Source organism: Phoca vitulina, unplaced genomic scaffold, assembly GCF_004348235.1.
Source record: "Phoca vitulina isolate PV1807 unplaced genomic scaffold, GSC_HSeal_1.0 scaffold13, whole genome shotgun sequence".
NCBI lineage: Eukaryota > Metazoa > Chordata > Mammalia > Carnivora > Phocidae > Phoca > Phoca vitulina.
The window spans coordinates 10,263,587-10,280,462 of record NW_022589716.1 but is presented as its reverse complement, the minus strand read 5'-3'; the positions used below and the strand labels follow the sequence as shown (position 1 = coordinate 10,280,462).

At 38.8% G+C, this 16,876-nt stretch overlaps 1 protein-coding gene across 21 annotated transcripts in view; it reads left to right on the top strand.

Annotated features, from left to right (window-relative positions):
* PBRM1 (polybromo 1) overlaps window positions 1-16,876 on the top strand; it is a 116,674-nt gene that overhangs the window by 51,320 nt on the left and 48,478 nt on the right. For 15 of the 21 annotated variants that reach the window (XM_032411439.1, XM_032411426.1, XM_032411435.1 and 12 more), the window contains 4 exons: window positions 2,042-2,086; window positions 7,839-8,115; window positions 10,035-10,140; window positions 13,587-14,229. In XM_032411439.1, coding sequence (XP_032267330.1) covers window positions 2,042-2,086; window positions 7,839-8,115; window positions 10,035-10,140; window positions 13,587-14,229 — 1,071 coding nt within the window. The remainder of the gene's footprint in view (window positions 1-2,041; window positions 2,087-7,838; window positions 8,116-10,034; window positions 10,141-13,586; window positions 14,230-16,876) is intronic. The other 6 variants (XM_032411434.1, XM_032411448.1, XM_032411447.1 and 3 more) reach the window with 1 other exon arrangement.

Genomic DNA, 16,876 nt, shown 5'->3' with positions numbered 1-16,876 from the left:
GTCAGGTGTGAATTCTCTTATAAGCTCTAATTATTTGCTAATAGATCTTCTGTTAGAATTCATTTGTGAGTGGTATGATCAGCACTGCTGTTGGTCCAAGTGCCGTAATGGCTGTAGACCGCATGGATGAAAGTGACAGCTGCTTATGGGGCTTGGCAAAGCATGTTACTCTGTTGGCCGTCTGGGCCATTTTGCTTTCATGTGGCATTTCAGGAGTGCCACTTAAATCTAATTTCGGTAATTTCTACGTGGTGAATCGCAAAACATTTCAGTACTATCACTGCAGTGAAGTCAGTCGCTGATACTCCTATGTCTTTGTTTTTCCTTATTAATCTGATCTTTATTTGCCATTTTAAGGATGTCAGATTGCAGACAACTACGTCATAACTTCTTGTAGTTCATAAAATGCTAAGCTAGATGTTTGGTTTTTCTCTCTTTCTAATCTTTCTCCGAACTTCCCTCACCCTTCCTTTCTCTCATGGGTTCTGTGGAAGGGCACCTCACTGTAAGACTCTGAAGCTGGACTCCTATAAAGAATCCTGCAAGAACATCTCTTTTGTCTACGCCTCCCACACAGAGTTTCTCTGGCTCAGTCTTTGTGGAACACCATATTCTCCCTCAGCCTTAACTGTCTCACCATCTTTGTAGCATTGGTTGCTCCAGGGAGAACACCGTAAACAAGAAATAAGCTAATCACTAGTAGCGGGCGCAGATCCAGAGTTGAATGTAGGAGTCACTAGTAACTGTTGACACTGTTTTGTTCATGCATTAATAGATCCACTAAGATCAGAGGATTTAAAAAAGTGGTTTACGAAAGAGAAGCTGCCCTATCTTTTCCTCTTATAAATAGCATTTGGGAAAAATATTTTAGTTTTGAGAGTAACTGCTGTGCTATGCCATGGTAACTAAATTGATTGGTATACCCTGAGATGTGAGTCTCCTCCATTACTGGCCTATGAATTTCATCCTTCCAAGTTCTTAATTCCTTGTTATACCAGGGACAACGGAGAAAAATGTGAAACCAGATCAGAGACATCAAATCAAGGACATCTTTGAGTGTAATTATATAACTCTACTACAGCATCACCTGTGTTTTCCAGATCAGTCACCCATCAAAGATAAAAACTTCTAAGACAAAAGAAGGTAATGGAGGCAAAAGTGATGGTACAGTTAGTGCCAACACTGAATGGAAAGAGAGATCTGAAACTAGTTGAGCCTTACAACAGTTCTGAGGAAGCATTAGCCCAGGCCAGATCCTTAATGACCTCTCTGTCTCTGTGGCTTGTAGTTGGTGGGGCAACCCAAGTAAATCACAGGAAAGTTATTACTCTAAAACCTCCCGCAACAAGAAAACTAAGTATTATGTTGTTGAAATCATAAAATCCTACTTCAGATAAAACATCTCTGTGAACAGGTTTCCTAGGAAGTGTTTTGAATAATAAAGTGAAAAACACAAATAAGAGAAGAACAAATTTAAATCATAGCTAAAGCAATAAAAGAACATACCTGGTTTTGAAATACAGGCATGAGTGGACATTAGAAGGTTGAGAGAAGCAAGTCCTATCTATGCTTTGAACTGTGTGGCAAAGAAAGAAACGTTAACGAGCCTTTTAGAAGGTAGCTCGTTATGTTAGGTTTTGCTAATAAGAAATAGACTTTTCCGGAATTCAGGCAAATACAGCTGCCTGGTAGGTTAAATTCAGCTTGTCCAGTGAAGTCAGGGCCAGGTTTTACAAGTACCACTTAACTCCTAAATACTGTGTAGATTCTATCTTTGCCTTATTTTTTTAATATCAAAGAGTATGAAAAATATTAATGTATGTTATCTTCATTCCGGGAGTGCATTCTTCTCCCCCACCCCTTTGCCCAAAAGTCTACCTGCTGTCATCCATGTTAAAATGTTCCAAGTATTCTTAATATCTTTTATCCTTTGGATTGAATAATCCTCTTTTTTTCTCAACCGTATTTGGTTTGTACATGACCCTCCAATGTTGCTTGTTTTGTTTCTCTTCACATGTAATGTTTGTTTCTGCTTTCCCAGGAACACTCTTGACAGTGAGATGTTGGGTCTCAGGAGGCTCTCCAGGTGTGCAGTCCTTTTTTATGCATAAACGTATTTTTAAAAGTATAACTTCTGTGGCATGGTCAGTACTGATTAGGTGAAAAGTGAAGTCTTAAGCATGTGAAATAAGCTTTCATTTGGGTGCCAGTTGTTTTTATGAATAAAGAAAGTAGTATAGTTTAGAAGTATAGTTGGTAGAATAAATTCAGAATTAGTTCGCCTCGATATGTTCTGAAGCCTTAATTTGTTGCTAGCTTTGCCAGCAGCCGCAAGCCCTCTCACCAGTCATTGTGGTTGTGCTTGTGCAACAGAAGGTAGCAGCTGAGAATATGATGGCATCAGCAGTGTCCAGAGGCTGGCAGACGCTGATGCTCTTTCAGGGATGTCTTTTACACATTGGGGATGGTGGAGGGATCAAAACCAATGTTGACAGTCCAGGTGATATCAGCCTGAGTTGGCACCTGTACATTGGGTTAGCGCTTCTCGAGCATGAATACATTTTGTCAGTCTCTGATCTTGCCCATGTTTTATTTCTTTGAAAGCATCCATTCTTTTGCATGTCACTTATGATTTTTAAAACAGCCTTTGAGTTGCCATGTTATAGTCCTAGTCATCATTGTGTGGTGCTTTTATTTTCACCTTAGCCTTCTGGCGTTCATGGAGTGTCAATTGCTTGTGGAACACCAGACTCCGCTCTTACAGGCTGTAAAGGAAAATGTTTAGGCATCACCTCCACGTGCCAGAAACTTACCTGCCAGGAAGAAAGGCAGGTTGAAAACAAATGAAATTATGTGGGAGCAATGTCATAGAGTAATTGCACAAGGTACACACTTGTGTAGTTTTATAGAACTACATACATGACTGCCCAAAGAGCTCTAGGAAATACGATTTCCGTATCATGCTTTTCTTTGCAAGTTAGATGTTATAAAGTTATCTGCATGTTTCTCCCATATGCAGTCCACTCTACAAAATTACTGCGTTATCAATTACCTTCTTCCTAATATTTTCCTTAAGAAAGATTTTCTTAGATCACAAATTTAAGAAAAAGACCATGGGTTATATTTCTCTTACATCATTCATAGTGTGTATGGTACTAACTCTCGGTAATAGTAGAAATAGAAATGTGGGGCATCTGGAGTAGTAGTATAACCCCAAGCTCTTAGAACCTAACTGCCCAAGTTCAAATCCTAGTTATTCTAATTAGCTCTGTGATTTGAGCCTCACCTCAGTTTCCTCATCTGAAAAAAAGAGTCGATAACTATACCTACATAAGATCATCGTGAGGACCTGGGTGGTTGATGTGTTTAAAGCCCTTAGAACTGGGCCTAGGTGCAGTTAGTACTCAAAATCCAACTCTGATTATTTTCTGGAAGTAGTTCCTGTTGACGTCAAGGCTCAGTAGATTTCATTTTGTTTTTAGTCCTCTGTTACTAGTCTGGGAAACTCATTAGAAAAGGTTTATTATTTATTAAAAGGTTTTATTTATTAAAAGGTTTTATTCCTTGAAGACTTGAAGATGCAGTGAATGTAGCCAGCCTGGTAAAGGAGAGAACCTTTGGGTTTACTTAGCTTAACAGCAGACACCACTGAAACTCTAGGATAAGGGAGTTAAATGCTGGGAGACCTGGGAGCCTATGAACAGGGTAGAGAGGCCCACGGTAAGTGCCGACTTTTGGGAAAGGGAGGGACATCATAAAAGCATCCTAGTGATTATCAGCTGATTCAGGTCTTAGTTCTGATTGCTCACTTTATGACCTTAAGTATTTGCGTGACCCTTGTAATCCTCCAGTTTTCCAACTGCAAAGTTGGGATAGTAAGTGTACCTGGTTCTTAGAGCTTGAGGATTAAATGACGTCACACATATAGTGCTTTACTAGTACAGCCCCTGGCACGTGGTAGAAGTGTTAGCTATAACCATAAATGGGAATTTCGTGTGTATATATGCAAATGTGAATACATATAATAATAAATAATAGCTTCAGAGGAAGTATAATGTTAAGGACATTTGAGAATATAGTCAGCCACAAAGTATGAGGGTGAGGACTAACACTGTGGCATGAAAAATTGAAAGGAAAGATGAGATCCAGAAGGGCTTTGGAGGTTCCTCTAAAACTTGGTGATAAACTAAGAGAAGCAAAAAGTGACAGTGATTGCAGTGTTTCAAGCTGGGTTGGGAGTCAGGAGAATGGTGGTAGTGCTGGCCCTGGAAAATCAGATTCAGAACAGAGCCTCTTATAGCTTCTAGCCTTTGTGCAAGCTAGAAAAAGCACCCATTTCTCAAGACACTTTCATTTGTTGGAAAATCACTGTAATATAATGATTTTGTTAGCACAGAACCCCTCATGGCCCATCTCCCGTAAAATTCTAGAGCTGCGTATTTATTATAACAATGTCTGTTACCTGAATTGGTGTCCCCTTAAGTGTGGCACCCGTAAGTGCACAAAGATAAACAGGCCTGGTTTTGAACTCCCTTAACATATATTTTACTTCAGTATATTTAAAGGTGCTGATTAAAAAAAGAAGAGTGAGTATGCCAGTTACAAGGTCTGAGATTAATGTACTTTTTCCAAAATGGGGAGGAGTAAACAAACTACTTACAGTTAGTGGTGTGGGAGAGGAGGACAGGTAAGATACATAGAGGGGTTCTAAGAAGAATCTGAAAAGCAAAGTGACATTGAAAACAGTAAACAGAAAGTACCAATTAGGGGAATATGGTTTCTGTCTTTTTGTAATTCTTATCTCATTTCAGAAAGTATTTGAAGTTGCTTTCAAAAGTCACAGATATAATAAAGTTCGGCATCCATATTGGACAAAGATAGAGCAAATACACCAACCACCCAAGCTAATATAGTTGTTATAGAAGAGTCTGAAATTTAACTCAGTTTTTTTCTGATAGCCAGATTAAAACTAATGGGCCAGTAGTTCTCAGTGTCAAAGGCAATGTAAGGATCAGGAAAGATGTCAACAAAATAACAAAACTGGGTACCCAGTTCAGAGAAGGTTGTAAGTGACCCTAACAACAAAAGTTTTGCTTGCCTTTGAGGATGGAAACCAGTTACACATTACTCTTAAAGAGTGAATGAATGATACAAATGGGGAGAGGATACTATTGGTAATAAAAGTCCTAAAACAGGGGCACCTGGGTGGCTCAGATGGTTAAGCGTCTGCCTTCAGCTCAGGGCATAATCTCAGGGTCCTGGGATCGAGCCCCATATCAGGCTCCTGGCTCAGCAAGGAGTTTGCTTCTCCCTCTCCCTCTGCCTCTCTCCCCTGCTCATATCCCCTCTCTCTCTATCTCTCTGTCACATGAATAAAAAAAAAAAAAGTCCTAAAACAATACATTTCACTTATTAGAGTAGTCTCTTAAATAAATTCAGATTTCACATTTTTTAAAAAAGATTTTATTTATTTGAGAGAGAGAGAAATCACAAGCAGGGGGAGGGGCAGAGGGAGAAGCAGACTCCGCTGAGTAGGGAGCCCAATGCGGGGCTCAGTCTCTGGAGCTCGGGATCATGACTTCAGCCAAAGGCAGATACTTGACCAACTGAGTCATCCAGGAGCCCCCAGATTTCACATTTTGGTTATGTCCCATTCAAAGCTGCTTGGTGTCAGAGCTATCCCACTCTCCATTCTTTTACTTTGTTGGCATTTTCCCTAAAATACAGTAAAAAAGCTTTCCCTCCTCTTTAAAAAAACTCCTAAAAATCTGCCCTAGACCCACTCTCAGATTTGTAGAGTATTTGTAGCTTCATACGGAAAAGTCCAGTGATGATTGGGGGTGATATACTGGAACTAGGAAGGGAAGAGAGCTTACCTGGACCAAGAAAGAAACCTTGAATAGTTTTGTGTGATATTCTTGGATTGAGGAGCGATTTCATTTTGAGTTGATTATTGGAGAGATTTTTTTAAGCTCACAGGTTCACAATGGGATTTCTGTGTTTTCATTTTGTAGTTTGACCCCCACAAGTGAGATCTAAAGAAACCTTAACTGTCTTTAGTAGTTTTAAGCATAGATTTCTGTGATGTCAAATTCAGATTCGGAAATTTTTTTTTAGAGGCTTCTTGAAGGTTAACGTCATCTGTGTTCTAAACTCTGCCTGCATGTGGAGCTCTGTGGTTTGGAGCTCTGTTCCAAGTTCCCCTTCCATTATCCACCTACTGAGTCCTGGACTGAGAGGACTTTTGCTCTCACACCAGTGCACCCAGATACCTCTTTGGGGAAATCGTTCCCACTGAATGAAACTTCTCCTAACATATCTAACAATTACTTACTTGACATAGAGACACAAAAATACTAAGAGGAGAAAATGACAGAAATGATCCTGGAGCCACTCAAGATTACCCAAGGGAAATGAGCAGTCTGAGTGAAGGCACAGGAAACGGAGGTCCTTTTTCCCTCCTAACTGACCACTTTCAGGCTATCTTAGCTCCATCAGGCTTGGAAGATAGGCATTTCTGACACATTTTAAAAGCTTGACTTAAAGATAGATATTTCTTGTCTGTTAATTAATTCTTTATTGGGGTTTCTTTTTTAAAAAAAGCATATTTTGAACTTTGGAGAGAAAATATCTGGCCTTTGGCCTCTTTATGATCCAGCAATAGAGTGAGTCCCTGGACTGGGAGACCCATTTAGCCACATTGTTTGCTTCAGAAATGAACTTCCTTCCATTTATAAGACAGGAAACATAAAAAATATTTATCTCTAAGTACTACATTATATGACATTATAAATGTTTATTGAATAGAAATTAAGTCATAAATCATTTCTTTTTATTACCTACATGAGTGTTCATCTGGAGACTGCTGGCTTGAGTCTGGTTAGAATTTATCATTGTCCTGAAAACATACAAATAGTGGGCCAGAAATCATGCTGGAAGATTCTCTCTTCTAATAATTCACTGGACAACTCACCTTGGCAAGTCATTTATCCTTTCTGAGCCAGTTTCCGCAACAAATAGGAGACAGCCTATCTGTTCTCTTGGGCTCCTTTTTAACTTGGATTCTAATCTGTGGTCCCTTGACTTTGTTCCACACCACGCACATCTGTTGCTTAGTGTCACATCTCACTGGGAGAATTTGGAGAACAAGACAGGGACTCACATTCAAGGATGAAAATTATTCAAGAGCTCAGGTGAACCACAGAGCATTTATTCCTTAAGCTAGGTTGGGATGTTGGAATAATGCCCATGGAGCTGGAGGAAGCAGGGACTGACCTAGACAAGATAAATGCAGGAGAGACTTATTCCCACTATAGAGACTCTAGTCTTGCAGATAGCCTCCCTTTCTTTCCTGGTAAGCAGGATATGCAGGTGTTCAGAGTGGTTGTCTTAAGAGATGGCACATTCTCTTTTTGTGTGTTTGGTTTTAGTTTTTTGAAGTGAGGACTGTTAGTAACAGGGAATCAGTAATTTTACTCCATTTTTGCTATGTTCTTAAAAAAAAAAAAACATATTTCAACTGATAACAGAATTTCATTTTCTTTGGGTGTTAGAGAAGTTTTTTTTCAAGCATTGCATTTCATAAATATTCTAAACAGGTTTGTCTGGTGTTCATTGGCTGCTCCTGCCAGAGTCACTATGTTTTAACTATTTGGAAATTCTCCTATATTTGCTTATAGCTGCCAGCATGTTTACTGTGTTTGTGGCATATGTAATCAATAAATTATCATTACGAAGCACCTTCCCACATGATTAATTTTTCATTTCATGTTCATCCCTGTATGAAGAAAACTGAACCTCTTCTCATTTCTCCCCTTTTCTACCTCCCCCCACAACAGTAAAAAGAACATAAGAAAGCAGCGAATGAAAATCTTATTCAATGTTGTTCTTGAAGCTCGTGAACCAGGTTCAGGCAGAAGACTTTGTGATCTATTTATGGTTAAACCATCCAAAAAGGACTATCCTGACTATTATAAAATCATATTGGAGCCAATGGATTTGAAAATAATTGAACATAACATCCGCAATGACAAGTATGCAGGGGAAGAGGGAATGATAGAAGACATGAAGCTGATGTTCCGGAACGCCAGACACTACAACGAGGAGGGCTCCCAGGTAAGGATGTGTGGGAATCCTGGGGTGGGCACGTTTTCTTTTGGGTGCTGGTAGCATAATGCATTTTGAGAGACCGGATCTAGAGGCCCTCCCTTAGGTTGCTCTTCTCAGTGATTAGCTTTGTCTTTTCTTAATTGTTAACACGGCAATCCATTGCAAAGGTTAGAAGTTCATACTCTCTGTAAGCTGACATCCTGTATTTGAATCCTGCTCTGCCAGTTCCCGTGTGAGTGATTTATCTTCTTCTGAGCCTCATTCTCCCTGTCTGTGCCCTCGAGATACTGATAGGGCCATTGTAGGATTTAAACAAGAGAGCATACGCAGAGCACGTAGCACCCAAATGAAAGCCAGTGACAGTAAAATCTTTGCTCATTGTTACTACCCGCAATAGCCATACTTCTCCAAGGATAGTCCACAAAATGGTATGATTATATAAGAATCAGGATGTTCTCAGAAAGGCACCTCTAAGTAATTGATTTTGTTATGAAGTATCTTGATTTTCAGTTCCTTATCAGTGTAGCTATAATACATTCTTCCTTCTTTGATATTTTTTCTGTTTCATATTCTGTATCTATTTTTTTATTGAAGTATAATTGACGTGTAACATTAGTTTCAAGTGTACAACATAATGATTTGATATTTATACATGTTGCACTGTGATCACAATAAGTCCAGTTAACATCTGCCACCATGCATAGTTACAAAATTTTTTTTCTTGTGATGAAACTTTTAAGATCTACTCTCTTAGCAACTTTCAAATATGCAGTACAGTATTAATAACTATAGTCACCATGCTGTACATTATATCCTTGTGACTTACTTATTTTATATCTAGAAGTTTGCGCTTTTTGACCCCCTTCATCTGTTTCACCCGTTCCCTACCCTCTGCATCTGGCAACCACTGATCTGTTCTCTATCTGTGAGCTTGGGTTTTTTGGTTTTGGTTTTGGTTTTTCAGAATATACATATACGTGAGATGATATAGTATGTCTTTCTCTGACTTATTTCAACTAACATAATGCCCTCATGGTCCATCCGTATTGTCACAAATGACAAGATTTCATTCTTTTTTTATGGCTAAATAATATTCGTGTGTGTGTGTGTGTGTGTGTGTTTATCCATTCATCTATTGATGGACACTTACGTTGCTTCCGTATCTTTTTTATGGTAAGTAATGCTGCAGTGAACATGGATGAAGGTGCATATACCTTTTCGAGTTTCCTTTATCTACTTTAAATCTTCCAGAAATAAAATAACTTTAATATCATGTATTTCCTTTCTTCTTGCTATTACAAAGTAAAGTAGGCACTGAGGGTACTTGTGATCAAGCCCTCTATCATAGCGGGGTGTAGCTGTACGGGCCATTAGGTGAGTAACCTTGTTCTTGGCTACGTATTACCACCCTTGGCTCCGTCTTCAGAGAGAGATCCTAAGCAGGGATTGTTGCTTTTCACAGATCAGAGGCCAGATTGTGAATTCAGACTGATATTAAATCCCATTTAACAATATTTGAGGTATTGCTGTCCAACTATCATATACTTTTTAATTTTTATTTCCCATTGAGCTAAGTTTGCTACCTTGAGGGTCCAGTGGAAGAGAGATTTACGAAGAAAGCAACACATGTAATTATGTTTTAGAACTTCTGTAAAAACTTGCAGTGATTCTGCTGCAGTAGTTCTCAAACTTTAGCATGCATGTCTGCACATTAGAATCACCTGGAAAGCTTAAACAACAAACCATTTGAGGATGAGGCCCACCCTGCAGAGATGCGATTTGGTTGCTCTCTAGTGATCTCAAGCTTTATGTCTTTAGTTCCCAACTATGCTAATGTGTGTTTTTAAAACTTCTTTATAGATGCATGTTCTACTTCAATAGAACGTTTTTTAGAAAATAATTTTAAATATATTTATGGAATATAGGTGTACAACGATGCGCACATCCTGGAGAAGTTACTCAAGGATAAAAGGAAAGAGCTGGGCCCGCTGCCTGATGATGACGATGTGGCTTCTCCCAAACTCAAGCTGAGTAAGGCAGCCTCACGCTTGTTACTCAGTTTAGTCTGTCAAGGATAGAGTACTAATTCACTGAAATAATATCTAATTAAGTGGTGAATATGTTTGAACTCACACTCTAGCAGGGAGTTTTTTCCTTCTCTCAAGCACTCTCTGTATTTTAAGTAGTTAAACTGTGGAAAGCATGTGGGGAATAGATTATAAAGTCAGAGGTTTAGTTTACTCTCTAAATGTTGTGGACATTTTGTAAATATTAAGTAGTAAAAATAGATATTTTTTCTATATGTTATGCCTGCAAGAGTGTAGCGGCAGATTCGGTTTTTTGTATGTTTGTTTGCTGAGTACTAGAATTAAAAGTGAATCCCAGCTGCAGATCCTAGACAGAATTTGAGAAATTAGAGATGCTCAGCCACTGTACTGTAAGTTAACTCCCTTGTCTTTTGAGTGTGGTCTGTGGATGGTGATTTTATTAGAACTATGAGGATAGGAAAGACAACAAAAGCAGTTAATAGTATTGAACTAAATAAGAGGTTTCTGCCTTATTTAAAATATATAAATAGAATAAATACCAAGCAAATTACAATGGTATTGTTATATATTCTTTGGAACTATATTTGCTGAAAGGGGGAAAACAAACAGACCCTGCCTTTTTTTTTAATATGAATTGACTGTAAACTGAATATTATAATAGTTTGGGGTATGATTTATTGCTAAGTGATGATTCCTTCTCATTAAGGCATTTATCCTTTCTTAGAATTGTAAAAGCATGCAGAAGGTTTGCAGAAATGTTAATCTTTTATTCTACTTTTTAGGGACACAGTGCCTTTTAAAAATAGAATTAATTCCAGGGGGTGCCTGACTGGCTCAGTCAATGGAGCATGCAACTCCTGATCTTGGGGTTGTGAGTTCAAGCCCCACATGGGGTGTAGAGATTACTTTGAAGAAATAAATTTAAGGGGTGCCTGGATGGTTCAGTCAGTTGAGCATCTGACTGTTGGTTGCAGCTCAAGTCATAATCTTAGGGTCCTGGAATCATGCTTCATTGGGCTCTGTGCTCAGCGGAGGGCGGGGGGGGGGGGGTCTGCTTGAGATTCTCTCCCTCTGTCCCTCCCCCTACTTGCCTATGCTCTCTCTAAAATAAATATATCTTTTTACAAAATTGAAAAATAAATTTAAAAAGATTTTAAAAAACAAGTGATTTTGTAAGTTGAGTTAGGAAATGATAGATAATTAACAGTAACTATGTATAAATACACATATATTTTTTAAAGTTTAGGGAAAGGAAATTTTAATGTGTAATGTTGATTTCCTTTTCATTTCTCTATCTGGTGTTATGAAACGTTTCAAACATATATGAAGAATGGTACAACAAAGCCCTGTATGTACCAGTTACTCAGCATTTCTCAAGATTGTGCCATACTTCCCATATCCACTTTTCTCTCTCTCTTTTTTTTTTTTTTTAAAGATTTTATTTATTTATTTGACAGAGACATAGCGAGAGCAGGAACACAAGCAGGGGGAGTGGGAGAGGGAGAAGCAGGCCTCCCGCAGAGCAGGGAGTCCGATGTGGGACTCCATCCCAGGACCCTGGGATCATGACCTGAGCCGAAGGCAGACTCTTAACGACTGATCCACCCAGGCGCCCTCTCTCTCTCTTTTTTTGTTCTAAATTATTTTAAAGGAAATTCAGTCATGTCATTTCATTTCTACATAGTTCAGTGTGCATCTCTAAATATGCAGATATTTTCTTAAATAACCATGGAATCATTATTACACCTAACAAAATTAGCAGTTTCTTAGTTTCATCTAATACCTGACAAATTTTCAAATTTACTGCTTATCTCACAAATGTATTTTTACAGTTGGTTTCTTCAAATCAGGACCTAGTTAAATTCTTTATATTTGATTGTTATGCCCTCTGTTCACAGTCTAGAGCAGGCCCCTCCTTTGCCAATTGCATCCCTTTGCTATAGTTTACATGTTCTAATGTCCTTGGTATTTCCTCTAAATTGGTAGTTGGAGCAAGAGCCTTGATCAGATTTAAATTAGATTTAATCTTCATCCCCTCCCTTTGGCACAAAAACCAACTTCAGAGGTGATGAATGGTCTTCCATTGGGTGGCCCTGTAACAGCTGTCGTTTCTCCCAAATGTTAACAGCTATTGATGCGGACTCCATTAATTCATTAAAGAGGTATAAAATAACAGTAGTCTGATTTTATCATTCCTTGCTCATTTACCAACTGGAATACTTCTGTATAGAGAAACTTTGCCTCATCCAATATTTGGTTACCCAGTAGTACAATTTTTGCTTGTTTGTCTTGTTTTGGGTTTTTTTGAAAGGATAAAAGATAGATTCTTACCCCCCTTTGTTTGCCAGTTTTCAAAGCAATGCATTGGTTTACCAGTATCCTCCAACATTTACCCAGTTCGTTTGTTCATTTTTATATATCATTAAGAACTACTAAATTTAGATGTGTTGCTGAGTTTTAACTCATTGCAGTTGTTGTCCTTATTGATGCTCCTGTTGTCCCAGGCTGGCCGCTATGTTCTACTGACATAACCACAGTAAGAAGGCGTTGACAGATTCTTTACTGTCTTGTGTTTCAAGATACATGAGGCTCATCTTGTGCCAACTGCGAGTCAGCCATTTGCTAAGGAGCTACTGGTGTTAGTATTTGAAATCTGTATTTCAGAATTATGGTCAATATAGTCAAACTATGTGGGGTTATACCGCTACTGGATTGGTCATTGTTTCCAGGATTTTCAGTGGACAGAACTAGGAAATTTTGTGTGTGATTGTATTATATTTAAAGATAAAATACATCATAAGTTCATACTGATGCTCTTAACTGAGATTTACGGATACAAGATTTTTATTCAGTGTTCTGTTTCAACATCTGGATCTCTTTTTCTCCTGTGATAAAAATCTCAGTTCTCGGGGCACCTGGGTAGCTCAGTCGGTTAAGCATTTGCCTTCGGCTCAGGTCATGATCTCAGGGTCCTGGGATTGAGCCCCTCATCAGGCTCCCTGTTCATCGGGGAGTCTCCTTCTCTCTCTCCCTCTGCCCCTCCCTCCACTCATGCTCGCTCTCTCACTCTCGGATCAATAAATAAAATCTTTTTTAAAAAAATCTCAGTTCTCAAGGATGTTACAGGTGATGGAATTAGAATGTCACATAACTATTCATTTGCTTTATTCTACTTTTCACAACTATCTCAACGTGATAATGCTTATTACTCTCTCACTAAAAATATGATTACTGAAAACAGTTTAAATTTGTTTCCAGTTTTTTCTTTGTCCATAAGCTAGATATACTTCACTTAGAGAAGTGCTAATTAAACTGTTTTACAAATCACTTGGAGTACTCCCGTTCTTATGATTATGCTTTACCAGCTGTATACAAATTTGGGTTCATTTATTTCATTTTATTCATTTAACATTAAATCTCTTCTTTTAGGTAGGAAGAGTGGAATTTCTCCTAAAAAATCAAAATACATGACTCCAATGCAGCAGAAACTAAATGAAGTCTATGAAGCTGTAAAGAACTATACTGATAAGAGGGGTCGCCGCCTCAGTGCCATATTTCTGAGGCTTCCGTCTAGATCCGAGCTGCCTGACTACTATCTGACCATTAAAAAGCCCATGGACATGGAAAAAATTCGAAGTCACATGATGGCCAACAAATACCAAGATATAGACTCCATGGTTGAGGACTTCGTCATGATGTTTAACAATGCCTGTACATACAATGAGCCTGAGTCTTTGATCTACAAAGATGCCCTTGTCCTGCACAAGGTCCTGCTTGAAACTCGGAGAGACCTGGAGGGAGATGAGGACTCTCATGTCCCAAATGTGACCCTGCTGATTCAAGAACTTATTCACAATCTTTTTGTGTCAGTCATGAGTCATCAGGATGATGAAGGAAGATGCTACAGTGATTCCTTAGCAGAAATTCCTGCTGTGGATCCCAGCTTCCCAAACAAACCTCCTCTTACATTTGACATAATTAGAAAGAATGTTGAAAATAATCGCTACCGGCGGCTCGATTTGTTTCAAGAGCATATGTTTGAAGTCTTGGAAAGGGCAAGAAGGATGAATCGGTAGGTTTTCAAAGCTATTTCTTTTTGAGGAGGTGTGATAGTTAATGCAAAACAGAAGAAAATTCTGCTTTGATACACTGTTTCAGCTTAGATACATGGTTACAGTTGGTGGGGTGCTGTTTTGAGTTCTTACTTGCCACAACATCTAGAGAGCAAGCATATGCTGTGGGGGAGAGCAGACTAGTGCATCATCTAGATCAGGGCCAGTGAGAAGGAATACAGGACAAATTTGAAGATCTGTTGAAAAGCATAAACTCTTATAGTCTTTTACAGAACATGTTTTTTTAAAGGATGAAATGCTTATAATTAGAAATAGTAATGTGATTTTTTTTTTAAACTTTGAGTTCAATCCAAGCATGCTTTGAATAAATTAAAATAGCTCTTAAGTTATTGATCTGAGGTTAGCCAATTTAAATTTGATCACCATTTCCAGTTTCTAAAAAGGCTTCTTCTTTTTTTTTTAATCTCAGATTTCTCACTTTTAAGTGCCTTTTGCAGATAGTAAATGTACTAAAAGAAGCAATCAAATTTAAATTTCCATCAAACTTGAATTCCCTTTTAATTCTTATCTGTGTTATATCTTCGCCACACAAGAATGGTATAATTGACTTAAAACAGTTTTAGTTTAGCAGTTACAGTGTGTCTTCTGTGTGCTGTTAGAGTCACTTGGGGGAATATAAAAAGTTAAAGATACAGACCCTACCTTCCTGGAGTTTATAGTCTACCATGCTGAAAGGAGACTTTTAGGCAGTGGGTGTAGAGTAATTCCAGCTGGGGAATCTGGTGAAGCCTGCATTTGCTCTGGATCTTTAAAGAAAAATTAATAGTAACGTTTGCTGTTCCTATTAAGCACCTGCTCTTTGTAAAGCACCATGCGAAACACTTTATCTAGATAATCTCTAACTCTTATAATAGCCATTCTAGGTGATAATCTTCCCACTTTGCATTTGAAGACGTGCACAGACAGAAGTAAGTTGCCTAAAGTCATACAGCTAGTAAGTGGGGCTACTCTTCTTGTTCCCCCACTGCAGAGCCAGGCACCAAGACGCTAGTCACGGAGCCTAGCCGTAGATGATCAGGCTTGTGCTCTGTGGTCTGAGAGCTCCAAGTCCGACAGTTGGGTTAGGACCTGTGCTTAGGGAGAGGTAATTCCAGGTGTGAGACAACACAACAACTTGATATGTAGTAAAGATGGAGGAGTAGGAACTCTGTGCTAGAGTTCTGAAAAGACCTGAGGTATCAGGGGGGAATGGGAGAATGGGTGGGATGTAGATAAGGCAAGTGGTTTGAGTGAAGGCACGGGGTTAGGAAATGAATGTGGTGTGTTCAAGAGATGGTGGGGTTGGGTCAGATTGGAGAGGCGCCTTAGTGACACATTTAGGAAATGGCCTTAATGTTCAACAGCAGAGCTAGAAATGAAGAGAAAGATGGGGAGACATCTTGCAGTCAAAATTTGCATTCTTTATTTTCACTTATTCAACAAATGTTAATTGAGTGGCTACCAGTTATAAGCATGTTCTAGATACTTGGGATATACCAGTGGACAAGACATACGAATCCTCTTTCATGTAGCTTAGACTTCATTTTTGTTCTCAGTTTTCTTAAATAGTCCTTAAGTCTAAAGTCACTCCTCTCCTCCACCTCTGCCCCGCCCCCGTTACATCTTGGGGTTAGTTCTGTGAGTCTTCCAAAAGTGCATTTGTCTCTTAGATCATTAGCAACTTTGTCTAGTTTATATAGATGATGTGTCTATTTTAGGAAATAAGCAGATTTGTATCTGTAGGAAATGAGCTCTTTTCATTTTTCCATTGTTGACCTGATTTGCTTTTGAAGCCCGGAAGGTAGAGTCTTGATGCATTTATTTACATGAGGCAGTGATGAGTTTCACTCTTGTGCCCAGAGCCTTGAAAAACTAAGGGAAGCCATTTTTTATCTTTGTGAATGAAGGTTGTATTATGACTGCTTACGGTACTTAAGCATAACCCCATGCTGCTGAGGTGGACATGCATCAGTTTAGTGAATGATAAACCATCGTTTTATCCGTTTTGTCAGTAATGAGGATAGATATCTCAAAAATACTAAGTTCATGAATTTAATGAAGTCCATAGGCACTAGGTTTCTATTTTGATCTTTAACAGTGTTCATGCCTCTTCACATTCAGCCCTATCCACCACTGCCACTCAACATCGCCTAGGACCTCACACCCTGAATAGGAGTCTGAAAAGTGAGGCCTAGAAAAGTTCATTCAGGGGACAGTGGTTTGTCCATCGGCAGTATTCAGTCACAGCACAGCACTGACTCATGCCAGCTAGCCACTGGCTTTCCTAATCTGCTGGCAGCATTCCTGAAATCAGTTCTCGGACTGCCTTACAGGAAGGGGGACCCTCGGGAAGACAAGGACAAGGGAAGCACTAAGAGCTTCCTGTACTCTTAATTATTTCATTCTACTGGATGTCTGCCTTATAAAGATTACCCAACAGCTAAGGGGAATTAAGAGTTATTTTCTTTTTCCATCTTGAGTTTTTGCTCTTATGCATGCAGGCAACACTGAGCCTCACAGATTAATTAATAAATTCTTCATATTATTTTGTTTAAATAAAACAGGAAAGATAAGTCAGATGTTTAATGGCTGTGTACAGAACTTCCA